The following is a 26,029-nucleotide window of genomic DNA, read 5'->3' on the forward strand; positions in this document are numbered from 1 at the left end:
AACAAAAACAGAAAGCAAAAAATAAAACAAACAAGTAAATAACAAGATGAGAATGTGGTAAAATCTGAAAATGTGGTAAAAATCAGGCGAGGGTTTGTCTTTTTTTGAAGTGCTTTTTAAAACTGTTGGTTGGGTTTTGGCAAGTGGGTGGGCGGGTCAATTGGTGCTTTTGAAAACACTATTGGTTGGGATTAGGGAAAGAAGAGGGTGGGTCAGTCGATTTGTCAATCGGTCAGTCAGTCAACATCGGCCTTTGGTGGATTTACATGAAAACAGCAGCCGCAAATAGCACTCGAAAGAGAAATTTGGGGTCTGTAAAAGTGTGCACAACGGTCTCTGGTGGATTTGTGAAAACAAAAACTGCAAAAAAAAAAAAGCATAGCTCCTGGGATACTTGGCGCTCTCCAGAAATGTATACAGAGGTACATAATCAGAATGAGCCCGGGATGATTATAATGGACATTCTTAAATAATAATTTAGTTTTAACACTTAAAATTGTTTTTTCAAATATTTTGGTTTGTTTAAGTGAACAGTTAAAATACTTTTTTTAGGTTTAAAGGGCTCTTAATAATCTATAGAATCAGGTACAAAAAGCAGCTGAAACATTTTAACGGTGATAATGACAAAATAACAATGATATTCATCATTAATAATTGAACTTCAATAGTATTTAATAATAATCACCAAACACTAAATCAGACCGGAATGTTTCCAAAAATTCGGCTTTAAGTGTAATTTATATTTCATTTACTTACGTGTGTGCTTAAAAGTTCACAATAAGACAAATGCACAAGCGTGTGATTGAGCGTGCGAGCGTGTGTGTTTGCGTGACTTCTATGATAACCATCATTTTTTTAGATTTGTTCATTAAGACATGAACTTAAGGAAACAAGTCTGAACAATAGCCTTGAAGAAACGAAAGCACCCAAGCTAAGTAAATAAACAAACTTGGCTGTTTTTACCTCAAGAAAGTTCAAGTAAGGAGTTAAAACTGCATGGTACATTTAGAGAAAAAAGACATTCACCCAACTATTTTAATTCTTATATTATGATAAGATATACTTTATGATATAGTATATGAAGAAGAATGCGGTTTCTGAATAACAAGAACACTCTTGATCACTTCAAGAGTTCACACTTAGCTGATGATTGATTATAAGCAAGTTTGGCATGCTGTCCCGGGAGAAAGCCCTGAGCCCAAAAGGTCCTTGAGCCCTGGGCTTCCTCCCGTTTGCAGAGGGAGAGGGAAGTTTTGAGCTCAGGTAGATCACGAGAACTCCCCCTTTTTGATAAGAGCTGATGACTAAAATGATATGAAGAGATATGCTACTGGATGAGAGTTTGACAGTGATGCTAAATCTAGATTCATTAATTCACTTGTTGTGCATGTTTTTGGAATGTGGAAGGAAACTGGAGGACCCGGGGAAAACCCACGTGAGCACTGGTAGAACATGCAAACTACGCACAGAAATGACCACCGGCTTGTTAAAGGACTAGAACCGGTGGTGTTCTTGCTGTGAGGCAACAGTGCTAACCACTGGGCCACCGTGCTGCCCTATGGAGGGAAAGGTGATAAGGTAGAGGTGGAAGGGGGGATTCTTCAAATCGAAGATGACTGTAGTAAAAAAACCATGGCTCTTTATAGTGGGTTAGGAATGGCCTGATTGGTGGATCATGCATGCTAATGCAGAACCAGCCATGTTCAATCATAATCACGTGATCCTCTCGAAATTAGTTTATGAATAAACTTAACATAATCAGATTATTCCACTCCAGATATCTCTTCTGTTCATAATGTTTAATGTTTTACATGTTTACATTGCTAATGTACATTAATATAGCAATGTGCTATAGTGTAGTAAGATATTTGGACCTCAAGATACAGCTTTCTTCACCGCACTCATTAAGCTTATTTATTTAAGTGTCTTGAAAAACAGGTTTAGCATATTTTCCAGCTCAAAGCTTAACACTTAAAAAAAGTGTAACCACATTTTTATACACGTCTAATGAAGAGATAAAAAAAAACAATACAGTTCCCGTTCACACAGTAAGTATGAAGATTACAATAAAGGTGAGTTCTAATAATTGTTCTTAATGTAAACAACAGCAGCAGGGTTCAGACCACAACTTTCAGATTTTTTTTCTCAGCTAACAGAAGATTAAACAGTTGAAATCCATTGAAATGTAAAGGGCTCACGCAGTTTAAAGCTACAGATGACATTGTGTTCTCCACGCTTCAAGCACTGCTTGATGTAAAGCCCTCTTTTGAAATGTTATTTAAAGATGACTATCTACAAACCATTTGTTATAACATGGGAAAGAACAATAAAAAACAAGGAAGTTATGCAGGCCAGGCTAACAAATTAAAGTATAGTTCTAGTTTCAGCGTCTTTCTGCATCCTTTAAAAACGCCGGGCAAAATAGTTTGTTGTTTTCCTTTCACTACACTGTTTACAAATGATGCTTTTTTAAAATTAAATTATTACATTTTAAAATAGAAAGTCACTGGTCAGATGTGCTAATATACTGAGGACATCTACTGATAAATGTTTATGAAAATCATAAACTAAAAATAAGCACATTTTATCATTTGTCAGTGTGGGCGCAAACATTCATTCATCAATTTTTTTTCAACTTAGTCCCTTTATTAACATAGGGTCACCACAGTGGAATGAACCGCCGACTTATCCAGCATATCTTTTGCACAGCGATGCCCCTCCAGCTGCAACCCATCTGTGGGAAATATCCATACACACTCAAATACTACGGACAATTTAACCTAACCAATTCACCTGTACTGCATTTCTTTGGACTGTGAGGGAAACCGGAACACCTGGAGGAAACCCACCCGAACACGAGGAGATCATGCAAACTCCACACAGAAATGCCAACTGGCCCAGTCTGGACTTGAACCAGCAACCTTTTTGCTGTGAGGCGACAGTGCTAACCTTTGGGCCACTGTGCTGCCTAAAAGTGCACAATTTAAGGGTATTTAAGGGTCGTCTCTTCAGCAGTTAAATCAGTGCCCCATCCTGATTTTCAGTGAACTTGTTCTGTTTATAATTTTCTGTATGAATGCACGACTTCACTTTATATACAAAAACAGCATAAAGTTAACAAGAATGTGAATTGGGACACAGCTGATATTTGTAAACTTACTAACTAATCATTTATTACATTTGATACAAAATGTTAAGTTTATTTTATTTATATTAATCACTCACTATCCTTTGGTCCCTGATTTATCAGGGGTGGCCACAGTGGAATGAACCACCAATTACTCTGGCATATGAACAACTTAAGGCTTTAAATAGCATCCAAACAGGATGCCCTTTAATGCCTATTTAAGTTGTTCATAAACTATTAAAGGTGTATTAGGTGATGTCAACATACAATTTTGGTTTAAAATATTAATATAAATTACTCATTCATTTACCTTCGGTTTAGTCCGTTTATTCATCAGGGGTCGCCACAGCAGAATGAACCGACAACTTATCCAGCGGACGCCCTTCCAGCTGATACCCAGTACTAAAAATATGCACAAACACACACACACACACACACACACACACACACACACACACACACACACACTATGGCCAATTTACTTTATTCAATTTAACTATACCACATGTCTTTAGACTGTGGGGGAAACCGGAGCACCCGGAAACCTACGCCAACATTGGGGAGAACAGCGACCTTGGTGTGAGGCGACAGTACTAACTGTGCCACCATGTCACCCATGACATTTTGGAGACATTTCCTCCAAACGTATAATAAGAAATTGACCATCTGTGTTTGATAGTGTTATAATTGTCAAAGTTTATAAACGTCGTGCTGCTCAGTGTTTAGTAAAAGCAGTGTTAGTTATACCTTGAAATAATCTTTCCATTAGTCAATCCCAGACATCAGCTCAGATTCTTCGAAGCATTATAAAGAGATGCAATGCTGAAATTCAGGTAATGATGAATCCATGAATTCGGGAACATGCTTGACATTTCAAAGATGCGTGTGCGCGGCTCCACCTGCGACAGCACCAAACAAAACTGCATCAATCCATTGAACTTTAAATGGAAACACTTGACTAGATCACTCGGAAGGACAAAGGAGGACTCGCTTCATCTCTACCACTTATTTTCTTTTTATAATATGTTCTGGATTGTATTACATTTATGGAAACCTGAAGATCAGGAGTACTAATAATAGGTAAGAATACGCGGCTGATAAATTGTACACACAATATTAAATAGATTAGTTTCGATTCAAACTACTGCTTGGTTGATTTGATCAGTTTGCAGATGAATTGTCAGAAGAATTGAGTTTGTAAAAGAGAAGGGTCTGTGTTTCTTTTCTTTCCTGAAAGCGTTATTGATGGATTTATTTATTCGTGTAATGTCTCTTTAATAGCCAAAGGCTGCGCTCACTGCGTGTTCCTTAGGTAGATTTACAGTAAACTCTGCCAAACTGGTTTTAGTCCTATTGTTTCATCACATTTCTTTCGTTTCTTTTAAATCTGCAATTATTTATTTTACATTTCCGTGTGCAGATCGTTCAGTTCTGCCATTATTTAATCATTTGGGCTTTTATTTACAAAAACAGCAGCAACAACAATTAAAATAACAGAAATATATACAGTAGAAGCGAGTTGGAATATAGTCAGCAGCTAAAAAAAACTAAATGTTTTCAAAACTACAAATGTCTTCACAAAATTTTTTATTTATTTCAAAAGTTTAGATTTTTGATACTGATTATAGATTGTCTTTAAAATTATCTGTAACATCATCAGAGATTTGGGGAATCCCAAGATGACTTATAATGATAATGCAAAATAAGAATTATAATTAAATATATACTATAATTTAAATTGTTTGTAAATCATATGTTTCAAAATAATTTTATTTTAAATTATACAATATACTGTCATGTTTTACATAAAGTCTGTAAATTAACAGAAAATGATTTTGTGCTAGAAGATTATACATTATTTTATTTTTAATAGCAAATTTGAGGAAGTCAAATAATAATAATAATAACAACAACAACAATAATAACAATAATAAAATAAAATTGCATTTATGCCAAAAAAATTTTTATTATCATTATTTAAAAGTGAGGGATTTTTATGTGCTAGAGACACATGTTGGGTTTTGACAGTTTAGTTAAAGGCTATATTGTGCTCTGCTTGACACATCCAAACAAATTAAGATCCTTAAAGCAAAACAAACTGTACTCAGACCATAATCTCATGATATGCTCTGACCATCAGTCGTACACTCAAAAACATGATGTTTGCTGGTTGTTCAAACTACTTATTTAAAATGAGCCCGATTTGCAAGATTTTTGGGGAAAACAACTTAATTGTTTTATGTTCAATCCACTTAAATTTGTGAAAACTAATAAGCAAACATAATTCCTTTATATTGTCCGAACACAAATGAATTGTTGAACCCATCATTTTTACAGTGTAGGTTTTCAATTACACAAAGCATCATAAAACAGATTTCATCCAATATTTTATAAGATTTAGTTATAATTAAGGAAATCTTTGACATAAATGATGAAAAAAAATGTCAAATATTCTTAAATGAAGTAACACAGTCAGCTTTTATTTAATGCACAGCAACTTTCTTAAGAACATTGAGCCAATCAAGGGCAAGGATTATAAACAGTAAATAGAGTTATTTACACTTTAAGAAATGCTGGGTTATTAAAACCCTAATTGGGTAAAATATGGACTAACCCAAACATTCGGTTAAATTCGGTCCTAATAATTTAATTCAATATCAACATCAATAGTGAGTTGAGTTTGGTATTACAACCAGTATTGGGTTAAAATAACTTTTTGCGTTTTTTAGTGTGTGCCTTTTACAGTTCATTGTTAGACAGGGTTTTATTTTAATATTTTCATTATTAGTAGTATATTAAGAGTCTGTATTTATTTATTATAACATTACTTTTACAAATTATTTATTGATATTTTTATTTTTTTTATTTTATTTATTAGTATGTATGTATGTAGGCAGCACAGTGGCTCAATGGTTAGCACTTGCCTCCAGCAAGTAGGTCACTGGTTTGAGTCCTGTCTGGATCAGTTGGTATTTCTGTGTGGAGTTTGTATGTTCTCCTTGTGTGTGCGTGGGTTTTCTCCCTGTGCTCCGGTTTCCCCCACAGTCCAAAGACATGCGGTAGTGAATTGCATGAACTAAATTGGCCGTAGTGTATATAGTGTGTGTGTGTGCATGTGAGTGTATAGATGTATCAGTAGGCTATTGGGTTGCGGCCGGAAGGGCATCCAATGTGTAAAACATATTTTGAAATAGTTGGCGGTTCATTCTGCTGTGGTGACTTCTGATAAATAAGGGACTAACCTAAAGGGAAATGAATGAATGAATATATGTATGTACTGTGCATAAGTCTGGTCTTACATTTTACATGCTTTGTTGTGGTAATAAAAAACAAAAAATTACACAAGCCAGTTATGACAAATATATATGAGCAAATATATATGAGCAAAAATTAGTAATTTAATTCATTAATACAAAACTGAAAAAAAAAAAAAACAGAAATGCTAAATTTATGCAATAAAGTCCAAGTTCCAATGAAATGTCTTCACACTGTCTATGTTGCAGTTACAGCCTTCATTAAGTTCATCTTGGTAAACTTGAGTCTCATTTTTGTAAACCAGCACAGCATCAGAAATACACAAACAAGTTACAGTGTGCAGTAGCAAAAATGGATAAATACTAAATAAATAAACAACAAGATGTCTTTTATATTTGCTGACTATTTATACATAAGCCCAAGTAATAATTTTAAATATTATATAGATATAATCATACTGTATGTTCAATATCTCTGTTAATTACACATTGGAGAAAAGGAGAGTGGTATCCTCAACTGAACAGAGCTTTTAAAAGTTCAAATTTAAAGATATTTTTAGAAAGAATTCACTTACCTGTTAATAGAGTGCTGGCAGTCTGTGTAGTTGATGGCTGAGCTCCAGAAAACCAGCAATGAGGTTTGAAAAACAAAAAGGTGAGAAATAACGAACCCTAAAACAAACACTGTTTCCTAACTAAAGATGCCATGAATACCATGACACAAGATAAACAATGTTTTCCATGTTAAAATTTGATTTTGTCCTAAATATCTGTGACAGTGGTGCCTAAAACTTCTCTTTTTGTCTATTTCTATGATGACATGGCTGCACAACAGGATAAACTACTACGACAATGATCACCTCATGTGCTGATTATGTGCTTTATTCGGTGTTAAATGCTAATGTGAGTTTGATGACATATATTTAAATATATCAAACCAACAAATATGTCACTCAGCATGTACTTTTAATAATGTTAATTTGATTGTAAACTTTACCATTTCATTAGGAATGTCGTGCACTATTTTGCTCTTCTGATGGCTATTTAATTTTTGTCTGTCATAATGTGTCTGGTGCAGAGAGACAAATTGCTTGTCCTAGGAATCTTGTCGCTTCATGTGTGGTTAGAACTCGGTGTAAGAACTGTTACTATGTGCAAAAAAAAAAAAGTTTTTTTTTTGTGTACGCAATGTAATAACATGTATGCACTGGATATAAAGTACATTATATCAACTGATTAATAATTAATATTCAAATGATTATTAGTTAAAGACACTAAGTACAAAATTGTTACGTGTATGAGAATGAAATTATTCTCCACAATGTTTAATACACAATTTATTTCAATCCAAAAATCAAGATGTAATGTTGAAACCTGAAGTCTGTGCACTGTAAAAAATTAAATCTGTAAAATTCACAGTAAAAAAAGGAAGCTGTGGATTGCTTATAGCAGAAACTGTAAAAAAAAGTCAATATTTTATGGTAGTATACCATATAGTGTTATATTACAATGTTTTGAAACATCTACACATCATACCTATCATACCATCATTGCAAATAATGCAACCAAAAGCAGGTGAAACTCTGAAAAGGTCAATTTACAGTTATTCAAATGACAACTTACTGTTAACCAGGATACAAATTTTTACTGTAGCATTTTTACTGTAGAAGTTTGTTTACCTTTAAAAATCACAGCCTTTTTTCTAAACGCTTTATTATTTATTTTGCCTTGTCATCCCTACTGAAAAAACAGCTTAAACCAGCCTAGGTTGGTTGGCTGGTTTTAGCTGGTCGACCAGGCTGGTTTTAGAGGGGTTTGGGACACTTCCAGCCATTTCCAGCCTGGTCTTAGCTGGTCAGGCTGGGAGATGACCAGCTAAAACCAGCTATGTCCAGCCTAAACCAGGCAGGAAATGGCTGGAAACCAGCCTGGAAATGGCCCAAACCTCTCTAAAACCAGGCTGGTCAACCAGCTAAAACCACCCAGCCAGCCTAGGCTGGTTTAAGCTGGATTTTTCAACAGGGATTCTTTAATTATTATGACTTCTGATGCTATGGTTAAAGATATGTCTGAAAATTGCTTATCCTAATATACTCAGAAGGTTAAAATTCAGAGAGGATCCCAAGAACAGGTGTATATTTCAGTTCACTGAGAATCTAACATTGATCAGCTGAAATCTAGACTGAAATCTACAATCCGGCCTGCGATTAAAATGACATGAAATGCCAGTTAAACCGGTTTGTTTTGTTACAAACGAAAGTAGTATTTTTTCTTAAAATAATGAGAAAACAATGTGTTTCCTCAGCAATTCAGACATTAACATTTTGCAAATACTAAATGAAGTCACCAAACAACATTGCAAGCATAAATATTAAGCTAACTATAAATATAAGGGTGCTTTCTGAATAATGTAACATGATATACAGTGTCACAAGATCCATCTGCTAAGGAATGTCTTGTATTGTTGTATTGTCATGCACTAACATTTAACCTATTTGCAGGAACACAGGGTGACATAAAAAGGATGATGTCTCCCTTAGTGCTTCTATTCATTATTATAGGTAAAAATAAATTCATGATTTAAACATTTGTGCAAAATATATTGTAGGACTGTTAAAGATGTGTTGATATTCACAAACTTACACTAGTTATATCTCTTTTACCAGCATTTTTGGGGCCGGCATGTGAAAATACATATAATGTGACAGATTCAGGTAAAATCTAGTGATCTGCTTTTGTCTACAGTGAGGAATTCTACAGGAAACAGTTACAATTATAACAGAATCAACTTTTTTATTTGAGAATAACAAGTGTGATGCATTTGTGATAACAAAGTGTGATGAAACTTGAGTTCATTTATATTTTCGGTAACATATTTTTTCTCTTTGCCTCTTCAGCAGTTTCACATCCTAAACCCTCAACATATCGAAGAATTATTGAAAGACCCCTTCTAAATGTAAGGCACGGTACATTTAGGGTTCTTCTCAGTTCATTGAACTCACTAACTGGCATGTCTTTTTTTTTCTATAGAACAAGACACTGGAATACTGGCCTGTGGCCAATCGTACAAAAACTAAAATTTTTAGGTAAGTGAGGGAATATTGTTTTCATTCTAAGAGGTTTCCAAAATATAAATGCGTCATCTTTTCTAGCTTTTTCACATCTATTGGCAGCTAAGTGCAGATAATCAGATAGTGAACAAATGTTGATGAAAGTCTGATAAATAATTAGGTTGTAGGTGAACAACATTTGGAGACTGATTTTCAAATGTATGTAATGACGGAGCACATTAGGTGGTTTCTTGAATCCTGTTGAACCTTATAAGTGGCACTATTTGTTTTGAGGGACTATTTTAGATTTTTTAGGTTGGTCCCTGCTGTGTAGTAGTTATAATCTACCTACAGGACAATGTTCACAATATAGGTTCATTCTGAAAACGTAGCCCTATATATGTTTCTGGAGATCGCAAATTATGTAGCCAGAAATACCTATGCCTGCATTTCGTCTTTAAAACTAACGCTATGGAGAGGTATGACAATATTCCTTTTTGCGCTCACCAGCTGACCACTTATCCCCATATGGGAGGCTTTCCTGCTGTTACCAGTTTGTTCAGTTAATTCGCCATGTACAGTAGAAGTCAAAATTATTAGCCCCCTTGAAATATTAGCGCCCCTGTAAATTTTTTCCCCCAATTTCTCTTTAATGGAGGGAAGATTGTTTCAGAACATTTCTAAACATAATAGTTTTAATAACTCATTTTTAATAACTGATTTATTTTATCTTTGCCATGATGACAGTAAATAATATTTTACTTGATATTTTTCAAGACACTTCTATACAGCTTAAAGTGACATTTAAATGCTTAACTAGGTTAATAAGGTCAGCTAGGCAGGTTAGGGTAATTAGGCAAGTTATTGTGTAACGATGGTTTGTTCTGTAGATTATCGAAAAAAATTAACTAAAAAATTAGCTTAAAGGGGCAAATAATTTTGTCCCAAAAATGGGTTTTAAAAAATGTAACTGCTTTCATTCTAGCCAAAATAAAACAAATAAGACTTTCTCCAGAAGAAAAAATATTATCAGACATACTTTGAAAATTTCTTTGCTCTGTTAAAAATCATTTGGAAAATATTTAAAAGAGAAATAAAAAAATCAAAAGGGGGCTAATAACTCTGACTTCAACTGTATGTCAGCAGACTTGAAATGCAGAGAAGAGCTGACCAAGATGGCAGGGTTTGAGTTTGGTTCCAGAAAGCAGTAAAGACAAAAACAGAAGCCAAAAAATAAATTAAACAAGTAAATAACAGAGTGAGAATGTGGTAAAATCTGAAAATGGGGTCAAAATCAGGTGAGGGCTGTCGGTTGGGTTTAGGAAAGTGGGTGGATGCTGGTCAATTGGTGCTTTTGAAAACACTATTGGCTGGAATTAGGAAAGGAGGAGGGTGGATAAGTTGATCGGTCAGTCAGTCAGTCAGATGACAGCGGCCTCTGTTGGATTTACTCGAGAACAGCAGGCGCAAATGGCGTACTGAAAAAGTGTAAACAGCGGCCTCTGGTGGATTCGTGAAAACAAAATCTGCAAAAAAACATACCTCCTGGGACGTATTTCATGATCTCCAGAAATGTAGATAGGGGTATGTTTTTATAATGAGTCTGGGTTGCAATGTTCTTTTGCAAGAAGCATCCAGTTTGATATTATGTTAGATCACACAAAAATGCAATTTCTGCCATGATTTACTCATCTTCCACTTGACCACAAAGGTAAACATTGTGAAGAATGTTGGGGAAAACAGCCATTACCTTCCATGGTATTTTTGTTCAATGGCTGGTTTTTACCCAGCGTTCTTCACTATATCTTCTTTTGTGTTTCAACAGAATTTTTAAAACACTTGAGTGTGAGTTTTTCATTTGAGGGATCTATTTTTTTAATGAATAAAAGTTCACTGATAACTATGTTTTTTTTTAACATTTCTATGAAAAAATGATATAATTGTAATTTTTGCATCTTTCAGGAAAGGAGCACTTGTTATTTCCAGACAATATTGGTATCCCTTTTTAGAAATATGTAAGAAATCAATAACACTCTAAGTTTTATTATACAATTGTATGACATATTTTCTCAGAAAGTTCTGATATTTTAATCATAATAAATGTATTTATTTATTTATTTATTTTGCAGCCCTTAAAAAATCTAATCCCATATCTCCTGCTGTCACATTCGCCACAACACCAACAGACTCATATTCAACAGAGACCTTTAACTCAATACCAGCAACAACAACTACGATGCCAATTTTCCCAGAAACCACTTCAGAAGAATCAACAAGCAGAACAACAAACTCTACCATTTCAACAGAGCCCCTAACAACCACCATTCAAGCACATTCAAGCAAACAGAAGACTCCAGATGTAGGAACAGAAACCACAACTGATTTACAAACTTCAGTTCGGCCAGAAACATTCACCACTCAAACAACAGCATTCAACTCACCAACCATCAACTCAAGACAACCAAAAATCCTCACACAACCTACTAGCACAAACACACCAAGTTCACAAACAGAAACCACCATCTCATCTACAAATCAACCACCTACATCAGATACAATGAGTACAACAACTGAAATAACATCCAGAACTGCACCACTGGCTTCCACTACACTTTTACAGTCTACAGTGGAGGCAGGATCAACAGAGGCGAATGTGATACTCGAAACAGGTTTGACAAAATAAGTTATGACTATGTCAGTCTATAAGGGTGCACTCAGTCACGCTAGGCTATCCAAACCATGCCCTGGTGCGTTTAGGTGTGCCAGAGGTGTGCCAAAGCACAGTTCAGTTGGGATTTGGCATAGTGCGCTTGTAGTATGAATGCAAAGTGCGCCTGAGCCCAAAACTGAAGATGCAATGTCACTTTTAAGGGACTGTTTCATATGATTTCATCAATCATTCTTACTTAAATATCCCCCACACCATGTACCTAATAAAGCGGCTGGTTAGTGTAAAATAACCACAACAAAATTTAGGTAGCCTAAGTAAGTAGCCTACTTAACTAAAGTACGGTTCAATACCAACACATTATTTACTTTATAATAATATTGTATTTTTCATGTGGGCACTAACAAGTTTAAGATCCTTGAACATGTCTCTCCCTTTTTGTGGTCCAATCTTCGTAAGTGGATTACTCATTTACCTGAACTGTTTCATATTAACAAGATTAGATCATGTCATTTCAAGCAAAGGTAATACTGTTATGCCTCATGTCACAGGATTAAACTTGAATACTATTCCAAAGAAAATCCACTCCAAAAATAAAAATAAGTAAATTTCTAAACACTTGAAAGATGCATGAAAATGTTAGCAGTCAACAGCAATTATAGAAAGTTTTTGCGCATCTTATTTAATTTGGCTGTGCATAACCAAATTAGCCAGAGCTCAGTTATCAAGATTATAAGATCCAGGATCAGTCAAATCATCTTAGATTGTTTAAGTGAGGTATGAAGAATAGAACTCAGATCACTTGCATAGCTTTGAGTAGATTTGATGCTATGTTGATTTTTTTTAAATGAAAGAGGCTGAGTCTGAATTTGCATACTACTTAGTAGGTACTGCAGATGAATTTAAATGTACAACTCGACCATTAGAAAAGTATGTTCTATAAAGTATGAATGTGAGTAGTATGAAGGTAACTTGGACGTACTGCTTCCGCCATTTTGTCATCACCATGGGACCTACCTGCGTCAGTTGCGTCGTTTTACTCAAATTCATGAATTTTCTTGGGGTGCATTATGGGATAGAGTAGCAGCCATTGAATGTGCACTTCAGAATCTCGCCGGAAGTAGTAGGTCATCAGGGTAATTCTCGCTTACTGTTTTTTGAATTTAAAAAATTTGAACACCCTGTACTACTCGGATTGCATATTGCTTTTGGTACTTTATAGTATGGAAGTATAAATTTTGGACGCAGCAACAGTTTTCTTTACATGAACAGTAAATGCAATTCATTGAATACAAGTATAAGCAGAATTCACCAGAGATGGTTTCTGAGTTTAGTTTTGTTACACTAAATGATTACAATGTCGATACTATACACAAACTCCATTCTCTTTTGACTTACCTTTAGGAACAATGTCAACACTTCAGCCTGTACAGACAGTATCTACAGAAGAGCCAGTGACAACCAAAACAGTACAATCTGCAACAATGTCAACACAGTCAAAAACATCCCCTCAAGACACAACAGAGCATTTACAACCTAAAACAGATTTAATAACACAAAGTGAAACAGCATCTGTGTCAGAAACAGAATATCCAACAACAATATCATCAACATCTAGTGTGACTCTTACATCTGTAGAGTTAGCAAGTGCAACTACTTCACCATCAACAGGAGCATTGCCAGAAAGTGCACTGAGCACATCAGCAACTGTTAGCAATGAACCAGCAACTAAGACGACTCTAGATGAGGTTACATCTCCTGTATCACATTCTGAGGGAATAGATACACTAACAACAACAGCAGACTCCACCACTTCACCCAAAGCTTCAACTTTGATGCCAGTAACACCTCAAGTCACAACTGAACCTTTGACAGCCCAAAATGAGACTACAATGTTAATATCAATGACGCCAGTATCAGATGCTCATGCCTCAGATATCTCCACTACTGTCAAAACAGTAACACAAGATGACACAGCATCAACATCAACCGGTCAAACCGCATTATCAACAACTTTTACAACAGAATCAATTGTTTCTCCTAGCACATCAGCTCCAATAACAGAGGCATTATCCCCTTCAATAACTACAGACACAACAACATCCAGTAATACAGAATCATCTACAGAAACCACTGCAGCTACATCAGGAACAAGCACAGCATCAACACTAGCTTTGGTTTCATCTCCTGTGTCACAATCTGTGGCAGTAGATACATTGACAACAACAATAACAACAAACTTAGCAGAATCTTCAACCGCATCCACAGCTTCAACATTGATATCAGAAACATCTAAAGTCACAACAGAACCTTCAACAGCCCAAAAAGAAACCACAACATTAGTGCCAGTATCAATGGATTACACATCAGAGGTCTCCACCACTGTCAAAACAGTGACACAAGCTGAAACAGGTTCTACATCAACAGGTCAAACCATGTTAACATCAACTTTTACAACAGAATCAACTGTTTCTCCCAGCACATCAGCTCCAATAACAGAGGCATCATCACCTTCAATAACTACAGACACAACAACATCCAGTAATACAGAATCATCTACAGAAGCCACTGCAGTTACATCAGGAACAAGCACAGCATCAACAGTTAAAAATGATACACAAACAACTGGGATTACTTCAACACAAGATACAGTGACAACAAAACCTAGCCCGGAAGAGTCTACTACTCCACTCCAAGCATCAACCCTGGTGCCGGTGACATCAGCATTGCCAGTAAGTGCACTGGGCACATCTACAGGAGAAACTGTTAGCAATCAAGCGGAAACAACTAAGACAACACTAGCTGTGGTTTCATCTCCGGTGTCGTCATCTGTGGCAGTAGATTCATTGACAACAACAATAACAACAAACCTAGCAGAATCTTCAACTGCATCCACAGCTTCAACACTGATATCAGAAACATCTCAAGCTACATCCGAACCGTCAACAGTCAAAAAAGAAACTACAACATTATCGCCAGTGATTCCAGCGACAACGAATCATACCTCAGTAGTCTTCACCACTATCAAAACAGTGACACAAGCTGAAACAGGTTCTACATCAACAGATCAAACCACATTAACATCAACTTTTACTACAGAATCAGCTATTTCTCTTAGCACAGCAGCTCCAATAACAGAGACATCATTACCTTCAATAACAACAGACACAGCAACATCCAGTAATACAAAGTCATCTACAGAAATCAATGCAGCTACATCAGGAACAAGCACAGCATCAACTGTTAGAAATGATACACAAACAACCGGGATTACATCAACACAAGACACAGTGACAACAAAAACTAGTCAACAACAGTCTACTACTTCACTCCAATCCTCAACCCTGGTGCTGGTAACATCCACATTACCAGTAAGTGCATTGGGGACATCTACAGGACAAACTGTTAGCAATCAAGTGGAAACAACTAAAACAACACTAGCTGAGGTTTCATCTCCTGTGTCACCATCTGTGGCAGTAGATACATTGACAACAATAACAACAAACCTAGCAGAATCTTCAACTGCATCCACAGCTTCAACATTGATATCAGAAACTTCTAAAGTCACAACCGAACCTTCAACAGCCCAAAAAGAAACCACAACATTAATGCCAGTAACAATGGATTACACATCAGAAATCTCCACCACTGTCAAAACAGTGACACAAGCTGAAACAGATTTTACATCAGCAGGTCAGACCATGTTAACATCAACTTTTACAACAGAATCAACTGTTTCTCCCAGCACATCAGCTCCAATAACAGAGGCATCATCACCTTCAATAACAACAGACACAACAACATCCAGTAATACAGAATCCTCTACAGAAACCACTGCAGCTACATCAGGAACAAGCACAGCCTCGACTGTTAGAAATAATACACAAACAACTGGGATTACTTTAACACAAGACATAGTGACAAAAACTAGTCAACCAGAGTCTACTACTCCACCCAAATCTTCAACCCTGGTGCTGGTGACATCAGCAATGCCAGTGAGTGCACTGGGCACATCAAGAGAAACTGTTAGCAATCAAGTGGAAACAACTAAAACAACACTAGCTGAGGTTTCATCTCCTGTGTCACAATATGTGGGAGTGGATACATTGACGACAACTATAACAACAGACATAGCAGAATCTTCAACTGGATCCACAGCTTCAACATTGATATCAGAAACTTCTCAACTCACAAGTGAACCCTCAACAGTCCAAAAGGAAACTACAACATCAATGTCAGTGAAGCCAGCAACAATGAACCAAACCTCAGAAGTCTCCACCATTGTCAAAACAGTAACACAAGATTTTACAACACAATCTAAAACAGGTTCTTCATCAACAGGACAGCCTACATTAATATCACCTTTTACAACAGAATCAACCATTTCTTCTAGCACAACAACACCAATAACAGAGACATCATCACCTTCAAGTACAAGTGAAACTACTGCAGCCTCTGCAGGAGCTGCTTCAGCATTACAATCAACTGCATCAGGAACAAGCACAGCATCAACTGTTAAAAATTATCCAGAAACAACTGGGATTACCTCAACACAAGATACAGTAACAACAAAAACTAGCCAACAAGAGTCTACTACTTCACTCCAAGCATCAACCCTGGCGCTGGTGACATCAGCATTGCCAGTAAGTGCACTGGGCACATCTACAGGAGAAACTGTTAGCAATCAAGTGGAAACAACTAAGACGACACTAGCTGTGGTTTCATCTCCGGTGTCGTCATCTGTGGCAGTAGATTCATTGACAACAACAATAACAACAAACCTAGCAGAATCTTCAACTGCATCCACAGCTTCAACACTGATATCAGAAACTTCTCAACTCACAAGTGAACCTTCAACAGTACAAAAAGAAACTACAACATTAATGCCAGTGATTCCAGTGACAATTGGTCTTACCTCAGAAGTCTCCACCACTATCAAAACAGTGACACAGGCTGAAACAGGTTCTACATCAACAGGTCAAACCACATTAACATCAACTTTTACAACTGAATCAGCTATTTCTTCCAGCACAGCAGCTCCAATAACAGAGGCATCATTACCTTCAATAACTACAGAAACGAGTACATCCAGATCTACAGATTCATCTACCGAAACCACTGCAGCTACATCAGAAACAAGCACAGCATCGACTGTTAGAAATGATACACAAACAACTGGGATTACTTCAACACAAGATACAGTGACAACAAAACCTAGCCCGGAAGAGTCTACTACTCCACTCCAAGCATCAACCCTGGTGCCGGTGACATCAGCATTGCCAGTGAGTGCACTGGGCACATCTACAGGACAAACTGTTAGCAATGAGGTAGAAACAACTAAGACAACATTAGCTGAGATTTCCTCTCCTGCATCACAATCTGTGGCAGTAGATACATTGACAACAACAACAGGCCTAGCAGAGTCTTCTACTAAAGATACAGCTTCAAAATTGATAACAGAAACATCTCAAGTCACAACCGAAACTTCAACAGTCCAAAAAGAAACGACAACATTATCGCCAGTAACAACGGCTTATGCCTCAGAAGGCTCCACCACTGTCGAAACAGTAACACAAGCCAAAATAGGATCTTCATCAACAGGTCAAACCATATTAACATCAACTTTAACAACAGAATCAACTATTTCTCCCAGCACAACAGCAGCAGCAATAACAGAGGCATCATCTACTTCAAGTACATCTTCAACCACCGCAGCCTCAGCAACAGTGGCTTCAGCATTGCCATCAACTGCATCAGGAACAAGCACAGCATCCACTGCTAGAAATGAACCAGAAACAACTAGGATGAATACAACACAAGATGTAGTGACAACAAAAACAAGCCTGCCAGAATCTTCTACTGCACCAACAACTTCAAACTCACCAACAACTCAAGTCACAACTGAACCTTTAACAGAAACAACAACATTTATGCCAGTGACACCTGTAACAACGGCTCATACCTCAGAGGTCACTTTCACTGTCAAAACAGTGACCCAAAATCCTACAACACAAGCTGAAACAGGTTCTCCATCAACAGGTCAAACTATGTCTCCAAGCACAGCAACACATTTAACTCAAGCAGAGGACGTAAAGACAACAATTGCAGGAACATCCAAAAATACCAAATCATCCACAGAGGACACAACTATAGGTCAAACTACTGCAGCCTCATCAGCATCGCCAGCAACTTTACTTGACACAACTACATCAACAACTGCTAACAACAACAAGGAAACCACCAAGACAACACTAGCTGAGCTTTCATCTACATTGAAAACAGCAACATCAGGCATAGCAGAGTCAACAACAGCACTTGCATCTTCAGGCTTGAAACCAGAAACATCTCAAATCATCTCAACTGAACCTTCATCAACCCACAGAGAAACTACAACATTAATGTCAACGACACCAGTATCAAATACTCATGGAACAGAAATCTCCACCACTGTCAAAACAGTAACACAAAATCTTACAACACAAGCTGAAACAGCTTCATTGACAAGTCAAACTACATTAACATCTCCATATACACCAAAATCAAGTACTTCTCCCAGCACAGCAGCACCAATAACAGAGACATCCTCATCTTCAAGTACTGCAGGTAAAGAAACTACAACAGTCACAAGTACATCCAGAACTCCAGAATCATCAACGGAGACTACAACATTATTGGTGCCAACAACAAGAGGAACTGTAGCACCCTCAACAGGAGTGAAATCAGCATTACCATCTATTGCATCAGGGACCAGCACAGCATCAACAGTTAGAAATATAACTGCTACAAAAACAAGCCAAACTGATTCTACTACTCCACTCAGTGCATCAACTACTGTATCTACTTCAACGGCTTCATCTACTGTATTACAATCTGTGACAACTGATACATTGACGACAGCTTCAACCTCGAAACAGAACACATCTCAAGCCACAACTAAAACTTCACAAGCTACAACAATAACACCAGTAACAATGTCTCAAACCACAGTAGTCTCCACAACTGTGACAACAAGGACACAAGAGTCTACAAATCAAACAGGTTCTTCATCAACAGGTCAAACTACATTAAAATTGAATTCTACTGCAGTAACAACTATTTCTTCTAGCAACGCAACACCAATTACAGAGGCATCATCAACATCCAACCTTACGAAATCATCTACCAAGGGCACAACATTGTTGGTATCAACAACAAGAAACAACACCGCAGCTACATCCGGGACAAGCATCGCATCAACTGTTAGAAATGACCTGTTGACAAACAAGACCACCACAGTTAAGGTTTCATCTACATCCAACACAACAACAGGCCTACCAGAGTCTAGTACTTCAAACAGAGCTTCAACATCGACAACACAAACGCCTCAAGTCACAACCAAACCCTCAACAACCAAAAATGAATCTAAAGCTTTAACATCAATGTCATCAGTATCGACAGCTAATACCTCAGACTTCACCACTGTTAAAAGAACTACACAAGCTGAAACAACTTCATCATCAACAAGATATACTACATTGACCCAATCTGTTACCAAAAAATCAACAATTACGTCGACCACAGTGGCACTAATAACGTCAAAAACAGATCCTCCTTCCCTTAAAGAGGGAGCTATAAGCTTATCCTTCAGCCTCAATCAAACTTTCAAAGAAGAATATTCAAACAGATTATCCCCTGAATTCGAATCATTGGCAAACGCTATAACAGATGAGGTAAGTCTAACTTTTATATTAATTTAAACATAACAGTAATTCACTTAACAGAAGGGATATCTCAAGTCATAAATGCATAATAGATTATCAATATTCAAGGATACTAAAAGGAATAGTTCACCCAAAAACATTCACTATCCACTTCACTATCCCTTTAAGAGTGTCTTTCTCCTGTTGAACACAAAAGATTATATTTTAGAGAGTGCTGAAAACCTGTAAATACTGACTTTCATAGTATTCGTTTTTTTTTTTGCTTCTATGAATGTCAGTGCTTACAGGTTTTAAGCTTTCATTAAAATATTATCTTTTGTGTTCGACAGAAGAAAGAAACTGATAAAAGCTTATAACCACTTGAGGGTGAGTAAATAATTACTCAATATGCGGTCTTCAGTGATGTTGTGTCCTCATGTTTTCGTGTAACGTCATCATCGACTGCCAAAGACCGAAAGGACTTGTGAAAGTTCCCGGATGTGTTCTTGTTATCATCGAGGATGCATCGATGCAGACTTCAGTGCTAAACTAACTTGAGAAGTCCCAGAAGTCATTGTAGCTGAATAAAGGAGGTGGAAGCGCAGCATTCTTTACCCGTTTATTATTAAAGTTCAGAGATATAACTTATTTATCGCAAAAGTTTCACTAAATGAAACAGTGAAAGTAAACATTACCATGAAAATCTTTATAGAGGTATAAACACAATGGGGGGGGGGGGGGGGGGGTTATTTGCTAAAGTTCGTATTAAAATCTGTTTTATTTGTATTGTGCAATGCATATTTATAGTTTTTTATGTATAGTATTGAAAAGGGAAAAAACAATAAATGGCTGTATGAATGCTGTAATGTTTAAATAATTTTTCATTAAAAACGTGTGAAGGTCATATGACCATCCGGGAAAAACAAGGAAGAACGCAGCATCTCATTTCTCAGAGGACGCGTTCTCTGTTTTTGCGTCTGCCGAGTTCGTTCTTCCGAGGACATCTGATAAGAACACTCTCCATAAGGAGGCACGTCCGGTCTCTGCGTTATTAGAATTGAGAAACAGCCCACGAGTATGTTTTAAGTCTTGGGTGAACTTTCCCTTTATGAGTGGTGTACACTAAAACAAATACTTCATACTTTTGTTTCAAAATTCCCACAAACCCAAGGATTTTAGTGAGGTTTTATAAATGATAACTCTTGCACAGCTTTTACATCTATTATTCGATTTCTTGTTGTCTGGAAATTAAAAAAAAAAAATTACTATAAACAATATGCATAGAAATATGTATATTGCTAAAACTAAGAATGAGGTATATTTATTTAAGAATATTTATTTATTTATTTGGTCTAAGATAACTTTAGGATTTTAACGTTCATGTACAATTTGTAAGCCAGCTTCTTATTTTTGCTTTGGAATTTCCAGTATTTATAAAACAATGTCATAGCGCCACCTGGTGGCTCTAAAATCTAAACAATACAGTGTGACCACTGAACGTTATTTTGAGAAAAGGAAATTATACATACATTTATAATATTATAATGTAGTATAATATAAAATGTATTAATAATTAAAAAATAAACAAATAAACAATAATATATACAGTGCTCAGCATCATTGAGTACACCCTATTGATAATTTAAATTAAATTCAAGCAAAATATTGCAAAAACAAATTAAATACAAAAATTACAACCAACAAAATTTCAACTCAAATTTTTATTTTTTTATGTTTATTGATTTATTTTTTTGCTTCTCTTAATTTTTCCTTTTTTGAATTTGTATTTCTTTTTCTCTAACATATATATTTGAGTGTACTAGTTTTTGGACCGTTATCATAAGTTATTTTATGAGATAAGCTCAAGATTTGGCTTCAGTACTGTCTAATCTGTATATGCACAAATATAATATTGTATAGCTTCCTATTAAAAACATAAATTTAAAAGAGAGATTTGTAAGGGATGTACTTATATATGCTTATATATATATATATATATATATATATATATATATATATATATATATATATATATATATGGTTTTTAGATAAAAAAAAGGGAATATGTGAGGTAATATTTGGTGTTTAAATTGCAGGACAAATTATGTATTTTAGTAAAGTTATCATGTTTTTCATCACATGCAGATAAACAAAATGTTCATAGATGTCCAAGGATACAAGCGATGCAGAGTCAATGCTTTCACGTAAGCTTTAAAACTGCGTCTTTCTTTCATTCAAATTTCTTTCCGACATGGAGCACAGTCACTGGACTTTGGGAGTTACACTGATTCTGTATATATGGACTTGTGTTTTTATTTTAGGAATGGTTCCACTGTAGTTGATATGACTCTTGTCTATGAAAATTCTTCTGTGGTCCAAAGCTCAGCTGCAGTAGAAGCAGTTCTTTATAGTGGGAAGATGACTGGTGCCATAAGCCTGGACATTATACTCACGACTATCAAAGCAGGTGGGTGTGTGAAAAGCTGAAATATACTGTAAAAAAAAAAAAACACCCAGTCATTAACAGTTTCTGTATTTTGTGATTCACAAAACTCCGTATTGAGTTTTTCCATTCATTTCTGGATAGGAATTGCATTATGGAGCCTTGATCTCTATTCTGCTAAAATCATCTCTGCTGTTTAATAATGTAGCTTTTATTGATGTTTTACTAGGTTGAAACAATATTCTTCATATGGAATAAAATATGCAATTATGTACACACCCATATACATTTGTAATTATGTTTATCTATCTGCACACTTCTGATTAATAGCAACCTGTACATATATTTATTTATTGTAAATCTCTGTTCATACCTAATACAACCTGTATATAATGTTGATAGTACATCCATCTGTAAATATCACCATAGTTTTTCTATAACTACACTTTATAAATACTTTATAACTAACTGCTGGTTAGACCTAAACTGCATTTCGTCGCCTTGTAATTGTACATGTAACGACAATAAAGTTGAATCTAATCTAATCTAATCTAATCTAATCTAATCTAATCTAATCTAATATACTAAAATAAGTAGGTAAAATATCAGTAAAGATTCTGGCAGTCTACTATCAGGTTTTTGTATGATAATTTACAAAACCAGCACAGACAATATATTTGTTGTTCAAAGTATTACAAATGTCAATTATTATATAATTAAAAGTTGTTGAAGGAAATATCAAGGTCTCATGATGCAATAAAAAAGCATGAATCACAAAATATGAAAACTTGTCATTTATGTGTTTTTTTTAAGGTATAGCACAAAGTAAATGATAAAATCTTTAAAATGACATTTCATGTGTAATGTACTTTTCATTTTACAGAAACAGTAACTCCTATTACAACTACTCCTGTCACAAATGTAACTGTAGAACCCACAAGGACAAACGGTATTTTCCAATGAATTATACGTTTAGCTATGAATATATATTTTTGGTTTAATTTCTTAAATGCAGTTTTTAGAATTAACCATTATTACAATGTAATGCATTTATCGACAAATCATTGCATAATTAATTTGACGTGTTTCTGCACTTTCTACCTTTTCAGGGAACACAAACACCACCTCTGGTGCCCCTCCATGGAGGATCCGCTGTTCACTAATGCTTCTGTCCCCAGTCATCACTGTTTTATTAGCACCAAGAGTGATGCTTTCCTAATTATACAGTGAAGTCAACTCTACAAATATTGTACAAGTTTATTTTAGGCTCAAGCTAGTTTGTACCTTGCGTAGAAGAGTTGTTCAGGACTATGGCCCAACTAATAATCTTATTAAAGATTATTTAACCAAGTGCAGACCCCAAGTTATCATAACTCTTCATTATTATGATGATACATCGCATTTCTCATTCAAGACAGTTAAGCGCAAGTCACTAAAAACCCTGAGCATCCTGCTTTGACTAGAACTTGGGTATTCATAAACAACGCTGATTTTAATTGTTTATAAATTGCACTGTGTTTCCGTTACTGTGTAAAAAGTATGTAAATGTAAATATAAGGCACATAACTGCCTGTCTGCTGCTAAGCATCAATCAGATTGTTTCTTACTGTACATAACTACCTCTGAACCATGTTTTCATAACCTTATAGGTAAAAAGTGGCTCTGTCCACTTATACTTTACCTGAGCTGACAGGGTTTAGAACAATAATAATCTGGGGTTAAGTGTATGTCTACATATACACATACATGTACAGTTGAAGTCAGAATTATTAGCCCCCCTGGTTATTTTTCCCCCAGTTTCTGTTTAACGGAGAGCAGATTTCTTCAACACATTTCTAAACATAATACTTTTAATAACTCATTTCTAATAACTGATTTATTTTATCTCTGCCATGATGACAGTAAATAATATTTGACTAGATATTTTCCAAGACACTTCTGTACAGCTTGAATTGACATTTAAAGGCTTAACTGGCTTAATTTGGTGGCAGGTTAGGGTAATTAGACAAGTTATTGTATAATGATGGTTTGTTCTGTAGACAACCAATAAACATATATATAGCTTAAAGGGGCTGATAATATTGTCCTTAAAATGGTTCCTAAAAATTGAAATCTGCTTTTATTCTAGCCAAAATAAAACAAATAAGACTTTCTCCAGAAAAACAAATATCAGACATACTGTGAAAATTTCCTAATTTTTAAACATCATTTAGGAAATATTTAAAAAAAAAAAAAAAAAATCCAAGGGGCTTATAATTCTGACTTCAACTGTATGTATACATTATATTCACTTTATTGTTTTATCCTTATTTAATTTTTTATTTTGTTAAAATCATTTGGTTCATATTTAATATTACTCTATATATTGAGTACTTTATCTGTGTTTTTGTTGTTGTTATTAAAGTTAACACTTTATGACATGTATCTTGTTTTGATTGTCAATCGATTAATTGTGTTTACTTACATTAACATTCTATGTAAATATCATCTTTAAATATCTTTGAATCTAGAAATATCATTGATTAGCAGACAAGGAGGATTGTAAAATCACTCTAACATGCACATATAATACAGTATTTTTTCTCCACTTCACCTACAAATACAATTGACCTTGTAGTGTAGGTAAAAAAAATACTTTCATTGTAACATAAAACAGCCAGTCAGCCTATGGATAATACATTATCATTTTGATCGCCCCCTGGTGCCTGGATGCAATATAATCTCAAAAGTTAAGTAAGCCTACAAAAGATTGTATCTTGGGTGGTTGCATAACGGTACCTTAATTAACCTATGCATAAAGTGTTCAACTTAGTACAGAAAATAATACAAATAAAAAGTAGTCTACCATTTAAAAAGCAAACTAATTGCAATTGTGTCACCCTGACTGGACTCTGAATGTGCACTGCAGCAACACTGCATGCTTTTGAATTTACTGTAAGCTCTGAAGAGGAACACTGAACCCTTGCAGTAGTGAGAACCCTCCACATCAGTACTTGCTTGTTATGGCTGCCGCTCCAGAGTCTCTTCTCATGAGGGCCACCATCCCTGAGTCTCAAATGGCACACTATACACTTTGGACTCATCCACTATGTACTTAAGCACGTACACACTCAGCATATGTATGTATTGTCGTCCCAAATGGAACACTAATGTTTTTTTTTTACTAAGCGGAAATTCAACCCGTTTTACTGATGATGTTTGACGGTCGCCAAATCAGTGAAATAAATGACCAAACTATGAAATAATACCTGTCATGGGTATAACCGCATTCACCATCGGGAGGCGCTATAATCACTCTCGTAGGAGAATATTGCTTTCACCTTCCAAAATAAACAGTTATCCAACATGTGCGCCTGATAGCTCTGCCCCTTCCGCTACGTGAGCAAACCTGTGGTCGTTGATTGCGTGAAGTGTCCCAACATTACACACTTCGTTTTACCGGCTGAATGAGTGCATCATCCAGGTAATTAAAGTGCACTTAATATTTTTTGAGCTTTCACACACTACTTACACTATTTATACTACAAAATGGCGTAGAATAGTGCATAAGTATGCGATTTGGGACAAGCTTTAGTTTCTTCACAACATGGCCATCAGTCTAGAGCATCTTACCAAGATGGCCACCAACTAAGAAGCTACATTCAAAACCCCAATTATTATTCAAGAAGGTACATTTTCATTTTAGCTTAGTTCAGGATTATTTTAAAAGTATGTTAAACTATGAAAGTGAGTACGGAATTTGGACATGTTACATTCTGTGTAGTCTATGTTGTCAATCATACATTTATGAGTTGTCACAAACCAACAA

General features: G+C 35.7%; 1 protein-coding gene across 2 annotated transcripts; it reads left to right on the forward strand.

Annotated features, from left to right (window-relative positions):
• Positions 1-4,069: 4,069 nt before the first annotated feature.
• On the forward strand, positions 4,070-24,645 carry muc13a (mucin 13a, cell surface associated). Of its 2 annotated transcripts, none has more exons than XM_087237580.1 (12): positions 4,070-4,207; positions 8,883-8,942; positions 9,048-9,095; positions 9,279-9,337; positions 9,412-9,467; positions 11,394-11,446; positions 11,561-12,100; positions 13,504-19,808; positions 21,924-21,982; positions 22,100-22,245; positions 23,105-23,170; positions 23,331-24,645. In XM_087237580.1, exons 2-12 carry the CDS (start codon positions 8,906-8,908, stop codon positions 23,438-23,440), a joined length of 7,479 nt encoding a protein of 2,492 aa, XP_087093706.1. In that variant the 5' UTR covers positions 4,070-4,207; positions 8,883-8,905; the 3' UTR covers positions 23,441-24,645. The 2 variants fall into 2 exon arrangements, with proteins under 2 accessions (XP_087093706.1, XP_087093707.1); XM_087237581.1 differs by having other exon boundaries at positions 9,282-9,337.
• The last annotated feature ends 1,384 nt before the right edge of the window (positions 24,646-26,029 follow it).

Source organism: Danio rerio, chromosome 1 (assembly GCF_052040795.2).
Source record: "Danio rerio strain M-AB ecotype USA chromosome 1, GRCz13ab, whole genome shotgun sequence".
Lineage (NCBI taxonomy): Eukaryota > Metazoa > Chordata > Actinopteri > Cypriniformes > Danionidae > Danio > Danio rerio.

Excerpts from the sequence above, each read along its gene's own strand:
- muc13a (XM_087237580.1), top strand. The coding sequence starts at position 8,906 with ATGATGTCTCCCTTAGTGCTTCTATTCATTATTATAG. Across the intron at positions 9,468-11,393 it reads ACAAAAACTAAAATTTTTAG|GAAAGGAGCACTTGTTATTT; the intron begins GTAAGTGAGGGA and ends TGCATCTTTCAG. Across the intron at positions 11,447-11,560 it reads GTATCCCTTTTTAGAAATAT|CCCTTAAAAAATCTAATCCC; the intron begins GTAAGAAATCAA and ends TTTATTTTGCAG.